We start from the raw sequence: 8861 nt of genomic DNA, 5'->3' as shown, positions 1-8861 counted from the left end.
TTTGATAACTTAAAATTGACAACATGGGTTGAATCGAATTTACTACTACACAAATTGAAATAGTCAATATATCGACTTAAAGGTTTGAACATATGTATTACTAATTGAATGAACATTATAATATTTAATCTAGTAACTTAAAATTGCCGACATGGGCTGGTCTGAATTTGATATATCTATTTTCGTGCGGTAAGAATTAAGAAGGTTGGTAATTTTCATATGGCAATTATAGAAGGGCACATCCAATTACTTCATCGAAGAATATAAGTTAAAAGATATGGCCATTTTTCATTTTATAGAAAAAGGAAAACCAAAACCAAAACCAAAAAAGGATTAAAAAAGAAAAACAAAGATTATATTCTCATTAGGAGTGAGTAGAGAAATCGGGTCAACTCCCGGACTGATCCGATTTCCGAATGGATCCAGATCAGGTGGGCCGGTTCCCTGTTCACCGGCCCACCAACCGGCCCACCGGACGCTCCTAATTTTCACAGATGTAAAAAATGAAAATTTCTCTTCAGGAAATGAAATTTGGGGTATATACATTCCTTTCCTCTATTCATTCGCAAAGCGATCGATTTACATCAAATTAATTTTAGGGTCGGAATCGGAGCACTTCGTCTCTGCGATCCTCTTCTCGAGCGTGTCTTTCCCATGGCGAGAGAGAACGGCGGCGCGTCCGCGATGGAAGTCGACGACTCCAAATCCGATCCCAGCATGCAGAAATTCTCCATCAATGGTGCCTCTTCTCGCCTCCCGATTCCGTTTTCCTTTACGATTTTTTCGAGTAAAAGGCGTATCGATTGCTGACTCCTCGTTGCTCGGTTTTTTCCCGCGGTTCTTTTCGCTTATCAGTGTTGCAGCTCTTGAAATCGGCTCAGATGCAGCACGGTCTGCGCCACGGAGATTACACTCGCTACCGGTAATTTCCGCGTTGATTGTCGCTCTGCGCTTGGTCCGTTCCGATTTACTCGGTGTTTTTCCCGCGAGTCGCGATGTAGTCGGCGGCGGCGTCGGTTAGGTGTTTGTGCGAATGCCGATGCTTTATCGGATGGATATTGCTGTTCATCTTTTGGCTGATGTGATGATAGGAGGTACTGCACAGCTCGTCTTAGGAGGTTGTACAGATCGCTGAAGTTCACGCATGGCCGCGGGAGATACGCGCGGAAGGCCGTGACGGAATCCTGCGTCACTGAAGTCAGGTCAGCCTTGCTCCGTCTTCCCCTGTGCATATGTGGTGCTTATGGCTTTCTCTTGTAAGATGGAGAGTGTTGCGTAGTTAGGCGGCGAATGATTCTTGCCATCGTTATTGCTAGGAATATGGTCAGAAGGTAGGAGTCAGACGATCGATTGTGAATGACTGATCGTGTGTTTACTAGCTCCAGCTCAATGGTTTTGTCGCTCCTTTGTTGCTTGGCCACCATGCCTAACCAGATGATTTTCATGTAGTAACAATTTGTTCGTTAATGTTGGCATTTTCACACGAAATGCGATGGTGCTGTATATTTAGGAGCATAAGCCTTTAGGTGGTTTTCGGGAATTAGTTTTTCCAAGTGAAGTGATTACTTATGTGAGAGTTAGCCTTTTCCTTTCCTTTCTGAAATATGAACTCTAGGATATCCTGTTACTCTGATTGGAGGATCTTGGAAGTTTATCTTGCTGTGAATTTTGAGGAATGATTTATGACGGACAAGACCAGCACATTTTTTTGGAGAATTTTCTGATGCATCTGAGAAATATGGACATCTTAGCACATAGTTGGAACCTAGGTGGCTTGATGGAGAGTTACATAAATAAGGAATGAGGAGTTTAAGGGGATGTAGGGGCTGAGAGACAAACTCTTGCTTGTCTTCTGTTCATAGGGCTAAAGACGTCTCTGAAAGAGGATTTGGCTGGGATAATCGTTATTGAAAAATTTATGCGGGGGGCAAAATCAATGGCATCATGGCTGAGTGAAGGTGATAAGAGTACAAAGCTCCATGATAAATTGTTTATTACGCTCACAGGAGTTTTAAGTAATTGGACTCAACAACTTGAAGCAGGAAGTTTAGAAGGTTTGAGGCACAAGTTAGACAGGATGAGGTTTCTTTGCCATTGGATGACTTGGCATTGTGTTTTGGACTTTCTTTTCATGAGTTGAATGAATATGAGGGGCAAATTGCACCTGTAATCATGAGCCTTATGCCCAAAATACAGTGAAGCCTTTACCCTTTTATCGTTGGAATTAATCCCTTAACCCTTTGTAAAATTGTAATCAAGTCCTTCTGGCCAAAACTTCTCCAATTCCTCCTATTTGACATCCCATCAGGCAGCTGTGTAGCCAACGTACAGCTGCCACGTAAGCAATTAATGGCAGGACTTAATTGCAATTCTTTTGAAATTTTAGGACTTAATTGCCCCATTAAAAATTTTAGGACTCTATTACATTCCTACTCTATACAAAAAGTACATGACTTCTTGTGCACTTTTCCTAGATACGGTATCATCAAAACTGCAGGGGTTGTAAGTGTAATTTACCTTTCCACAAAATGCCAAAGCCATGGGATTCTGCTGTTGTGCAATTAATTGTTTCAGATATGATTTTGGCGAAAAAAAATTATTTTTGGATATGATGTTAAGAATAGTTATGTTTGGCAATAGTCTTCTCTAATATTTTCTTTGTTACTTAAAATAGGTTTCTTCATTTAGTTCTCTACACCGCAGAGAGGGCTTGGAGTCATGCAATGGAGAAAAGACAACTTTCGGATGGTCCAAATTCTCGACAACGTATACATTTGATTGGTAGGCTGAGGAAGGCTGTAAAGTGGGCTACCTTGTTCTCACAGTTGTGTTCCGTGAAAGGAGATTCCCGGACATCTTTAGAAGCTGAGGTGTGCTTCAATTTGAATCAGTATCTCATGTTTGCTAATTTCTAATGTTTATGCCTGATAGGCTGTTTTTTATGATCTCTGTATGTAATTTTGATGGTGAGACTGAGGCGCTTTGAATTTGAGTTTTCTTCTTTAAGTTCAGTTCTTTTTGATAGTGGGAACCAATATTGTTGAATGTTGTGATAATTGTAAAAGAAGTAATCATATAGAACTAAATGATTTCAACAAATAACAAATCCGTGCTTATTACATTCTCTATTCATCCCCCTTAAGTGAGGCCAAAATGTGGGCAGAAGACTACCTTTAAGAACTTCCTTTTCTCAAACTATCTTGCTATTAGGTTGCTTTAATTTAAAAATGAAGATTTAATGTTGAATCTATTCATAGTTTGTCATGACAAAACAAAAGTCACGAGGGTTAATTGAAATTGGAAGAGTTAAATCCATGGGGCTAAGGTTAATTTTGCTTCGTATCTTCTAGTTTTCTTCTTGGATACTTCCATGTATACTTATTAGTTCCACTAAACATTCTGTTGCTCTTTGTGATAGATGTTAATTGCACTGTATTTCCTTTCCAAGTAGCTTAGTTGAAGTTGCATATTTTCAGGCCTATGCTTCCTATATGAAAGCGAACCTTTTGTTTGAGCAAGATCGGAACTGGGATACTGCATTGATGAATTTTAAGAGTGCCAGGTAGTTCCTTTTTTGTTTTCAAGCAATCATTTTCGAGTTGTCGCTTTTTATCTGAAGTCTGCACACATTCACATTGGATAGGCAGTCATGGTCAGGTTAAGACTTAATTTGACCTATTCTGAAATTTTCTTGAATTGGCTTCCATTCGAAAATATCTTAAATAATATGGAACTCCTGAGAAATACATCATATTTGCGTTTTTTGGTGAGCATAGTTTTAACTGTTGGCATTGTCACAATTACAGGGCTGTTTATGAGGAACTAGGCAAATATGGGGACTTAGAAAATCAAGTGTTGTGTCGTGAGCGAGTTGAGGAGCTGGAACCGAGCATTCGGTATTGCCTGCACAAAATTGGCGAGTCCAATCTCCAAACCTCTGAATTTCTGCACATAGGTGAGATGGAAGGACCGGCACTCGACCTTTTCAAAGCAAAATTAGAGGTGAGCACTTCCTAAACATGAAATATGCAAATGCATACTTTTATTTTACCCCCTAGAAAGTAGTTATTTTTTTCTGTCTTTTGAATTTTCTTTTAGAAATCATCATTACTTTTGGCCTTAAAGCTAGTCGGTAAAGTTTCTTTTTCTTCTACAGCAAAGAATGTTTTTGATCTATATGTTCTTTGGTAAATTCTAATCTTGCTTTTGTGCCGTCTTTCGATTAATATAAAATTCAGTGCTTGGTGGCTTCTTTTCTTATGTTTTTTTTTTTTAACATGATACTTGGTGCATTTCTTGAGTCATGTGTTTAGGGTTATATCTTTTAACAGGAATTTGGTCTGCCCTTTCTCTCTTTTAAATTCTCTTGATATCTCCTTGATAATTCATCTGTCTCAGATGTTGAGATTCTTTTGCCTGGGTCAGAAGGGATTTTCTGGTTCATCATTCCTTCAAGGATGCTTTAGATTGATTTTCTTTTCTAAATCGTAGTCTACGATGATCATTTTGAAAAATATCAAGTGTTATTATATGCCTATATATATAGATTAATTCCAGGAGTCATCAACTTTATTTTGCTAAAGTTGTAGAGGCTCCGTTTGTTACGTAATCTAGTTTAACCACGACAATTCTTTTTTAAGAGTTGTCAACCACACATAGACGCATGTAATGCATTAAGTTGTTTTTGTAACTTTTGGCTATGACAATGTATTGGGCGTTCCTGTACATGAAGTGGCTGCCACTATGAAATGATCCTCGACTTCATCTGGTAGCTTTTGTTTGTTGTGTTTCTTTCCTCTGCCCTTCTAGATCTGTTACTTTTCGGTTTGACAAGACTCCATGTTGATGCCTCTTGATAAAATTTTAACTGCCTCTTTGATCTTTTTTGTTAATTTGCTTGGTAACTTACCGTGTCCTCTTCCTGCTTGGCCTTCATTCACATGTTAAATGTCATGATACTCAAGTTGTCTTGCTTCACAGGCGGTCATGGCTGAAGCAAGAACCCAACAGGCCGCATCACTGACCGAGTTCCATTGGCTTGGTCATAAATTTCCTATTTCAAATGCAAAAACTCGAGTTGCCATTTTAAAGGGTTAGTGCCAATTCTTGCTAAATGACAATGGATTTCTTAGATTAGATCAGTAGCAGTGTTCTTTGCGAGCAACTCTATTGCTGATCCCTGATGCTTTTACCCCCACTGCAAAAAAAGAAAGACACAAGAGAAATACTGAAAAAAAGAAAAGGGGGAGATAAAGAGCCTTTCTCTGGGTGAACTCTGTCCCACAGGCATAAAGCTTAAGAGCTGTAGAATTATTATTGGCTTGAAGATTTGTTGACTTGTCACATCTACATGTTTTCAACACTTGCATTCCACCTCCTTCCAAGGGGGATGAACTCCTTTCTGTGACCATACGATTTGAAATGATGTTTACTGTGTGACATCATGCAGCGCAAGATTTAGAGAAAGATTTGCATGGTCCAGCAGCAGAATCCCTTTCATCAGAGAAAAGATTGACTGTCTTTGACAAAATATTTGCTGCTTATAATGAGGCGAGGAGTTGCATCAGAAATGACCTCGTAAGGAATATAAGATTTTGAATTCTTTCCAGTGAGGAATTTTGTCATGTTTAATTACCCTTCTTTTTTTGAGAAACTTGTGACCTATTCCTGTCAATGAAATGTGTCTTCTAGGTCAGTGCCGGGAATGCTGAAAATGTGAAAGATGACTTGAATGGTCTTGACAAGGCTGTAAGTGCTTTACTAGGACAACGAACCATTGAGCGCAACCAGCTTTTGGTCAGCATTGCCAAGAGTAAACTCACTAAGCGTCGTGAGGAAAAAAATGAGAAAGTTACCAAGCCTGAAGAGCTTGTTCGCTTGTACGATCTCCTACTTCAGGTTGGCTCTTCTAGTCTTTTGGTTTCTAACTTGCATATTGACATACAATTGCGTTGAGTAAAAATCCTGGAGTCATGTTTGCATGTTACCGGGTTAGTTGGGTGAATTTTTAGATGCTTAATTTTGCAGAATACTTCTGATCTTTGCGATCTACTAACTTCTGGGAGAGACCAAAACCGGAAGAAGCAGCACTAGCGGAGGAGTGTGTACTTAAGACTCTTGTTTTCCAAGCAGAAAGGTTTTCCTTGGTCCCTTTGCTTTTATCTGCATCAGTATTTGCCTTGTAAAATGTTCTAGAGAAGTTATAGCAAATTCAAACAGTTTCCTTGGTTCATCTTGATGTTCCCTGATGCTAAATAGTTTATGAAACTTCAGTGATGAGTTCACCTTTCTCCATGATAGTATCTCCAGTTTTTGCTTTTTGCTCTTTTTCTTCTTCCTTCTCCCATTATACCGTCTACCAATTCTAGCTCCAATTGTGTGATTTTTCATTTTGTGAATGACGTTCAAAAACCAATTTTACAAGAGGTCTATATTTCTCTTTTACTCATTTCCAAGCGCTACTTTGATGGAGAAATCCTTTGTTAGCTACTTGTGGGGTGTAAAAAATTAAAAAAAAGCAGCTTCATCTTACGACTCAAGCTTTTGGATAAGTTGGCAATGGTCTCACTATTTATAGGAGGTAACAAAATGCAAGTCAGAATTTCAAACTTTTTAGACTCTTATTTTCATTTTTTTTTTTTTTTTGCCTCCAAGGTGGGTTAAAAAGAAATGCTTGATATGCATTGCTGACTTGTTTCCTCAGAGCTTAAGATTGGTCATTTAATGGCATTAGGTCAGATGTTCGGATCTTTACAGACCCGTCACCACCCATATTCATAATTAATGTCAACACTTTGCCCTTGTTCGAATCCCAGTCTATGATTGAGGAGGAACTGCAAAGTATTATGTATTGAAGGCTCACTTTTGTTTAACAGGTTTTAGATAAGTAGGTAGAAGGTCTCACAATTTCTATAACAGCTTAGGTTTTAGATAAGTAGACCTTACCTTTCAATTCCTTGTCAATGGATGTTCTTTATTTGAAATAATAATGGAATCTGATTGGCTGCAGGTGCTTTTACTTAGCCTTGTCATATGGTTTGGCTGGAAAGAGGGTGGAAGCATACGTATTGTATTGTCGTGCTCGCTCTTTAGCAGAGGAGGCTCTTCAAAGATATGACAGTTCAGGCAGCAGTGATGAGGTATCCGTATTTTTTGTGTGTTTAGTTGTTTTTGGTTGATAAGTTATTTGGAGATGCTTCTCTGTTCTGAGAAATGTTAATTATCCACGGGATGCTATGGTGTTGCCAAATTCATGGTTTGGCTTCTGCTCATTTCACAGGTGTTGCAAAGAGAGTTGAAGACTTTACATGATGAGAGCAGATCCAATAGTTGCATAGAGCATGCAAAAGGAATTATGGAGGAGGTTAAGGGTCCTGAGAATCTCTCAAAGAAAATATCTACTATATCATTGTCTGGGACTGACGGGAAGGTACTCTTCCTTCTTCTATATACTAAGGAGAAGACTCAGCTAGAGTCATAGTTTACTGTAGCTAAATTACACAGCGAAATGAGAAAAAAAATTAAAATACGGAGATTTTCCACAATTGGTAATCTGTCCATGAAAAGTGACGATGCTTAAATTGATAATCTTGCAAGGTAAGACTTGATTAAGAAATCAAAATTGTTTTAAACAGGAGCGAGCTCAACTTCTTGAAGTCATCAAGACACCACAGGGTTTTTGGGTAAACATAAGGGTCAATTGTGTCGGGTCATTTGTGTCAATGATCCATACGCCAAAACTTTTAGAATGTTTCTTTAGGTAACGCTGTCAGTGATGGAACTTATGTCGTAACAAAGTAACCTGAGAAAAATAACAAATGGTTGATTATGAATGTGTCATACTTTGCTCTCGTAAGGAAAAATTTGATCTTTATAATACTCTTGGACTGGACAATATTGCCTTGACATGGAAATTTTGTGACCTTCGCTGTGTTTCAGCCAGAGAAACTTCTCGAGAAACTTGACGCATATGAATCTGCAGTCGGTGATCCTTCTGTGAAAGGTGTTACTCACATTGTGGCCTTCCCTCCTACTTTTGAAGCAGTGCCCCGTAATCCCATTGTTCTCGACCTCGCCTATAACTGTGTAGAGTTCCCATCCCTCGAAAGCAGAATGAAGAAGGACAAGAAGGGCTTCATAAGCAGGCTGTGGCGATGAACCCTGTTGATGAGGTTTTCCGATTGCTCGGATTCATCTACCATCTGCTCTCCATTTCACCATTGATTTAATCTAGTTGGAGGGGCGTGTTGAATTTTGGCTCACATTGCTTGCATTTTGGTGAATGACCTCCGATGTAGTTTTTCAAAGTTTAGGCGCCCTTAACAATTTTTGTTTGACCTGCATAAAGTTTCTTCTCCTACGAGCATGACGCCAAGGAAAGTGGAGCAGGGCGCGAAATTTCGTCCAGTTTATTTCATTTCGGCATTCAACAATCGACATTATAAAACGTCATCTAGTACTGAGAAATTGGGAAATTTTGGTATGTATCTGTAGATGTTATACAACAGCTTGAATTTTTATCTTCTAAAGACTAGCAGAAGAGTAGTGAGAGAACAAAAATAATGCGAAGGGAGATGGTTTGCGATTGTTAAGATGCTGTTCAAAGCAAATTCGTTTACGGAGTCTTTCGATACCTGAGTTGATCCTCTTCTATATATTGCATGTCTTCCTACTTACGGTAATCACCCGGTACTTTGACATTCTTTCTCCGCACGTGAAGTTACTGACCTAGGACGAGGCTTGCTCCGCTGGTCAATTTTATAATGCTCGTTTTGGCAGACACCTGTCTAGCAAACGACTACAATGAAGAAATCTAATCCACGCAATAGGGGGTAGACACGTGCACGGATTGTTTTCCATCG

The 8861-nt window shown here is 39.0% G+C and overlaps 1 protein-coding gene across 1 annotated transcript; it reads left to right on the top strand.

Annotated features, from left to right (window-relative positions):
- Positions 1–542: 542 nt before the first annotated feature.
- Positions 543–8632, top strand: LOC104450519 (signal recognition particle subunit SRP68). The gene is given in 14 exon segments (XM_010065110.3): positions 543–739; positions 856–922; positions 1092–1202; positions 2675–2870; positions 3477–3562; positions 3807–4002; positions 4981–5092; positions 5450–5577; positions 5692–5898; positions 6028–6067; positions 6070–6136; positions 7010–7139; positions 7280–7429; positions 7939–8632. Coding segments are annotated over 14 exon segments (1794 nt in total). The 5' UTR covers positions 543–654; the 3' UTR covers positions 8158–8632.
- The last annotated feature ends 229 nt before the right edge of the window (positions 8633–8861 follow it).

The sequence above is a fragment of the Eucalyptus grandis genome, chromosome 6 (genome assembly GCF_016545825.1).
Source record: "Eucalyptus grandis isolate ANBG69807.140 chromosome 6, ASM1654582v1, whole genome shotgun sequence".
Taxonomy (NCBI): domain Eukaryota; kingdom Viridiplantae; phylum Streptophyta; class Magnoliopsida; order Myrtales; family Myrtaceae; genus Eucalyptus; species Eucalyptus grandis.
The sequence above is the reverse complement of the archived record's forward strand: the minus strand, read 5'-3'. Positions and strand labels throughout refer to the sequence as shown.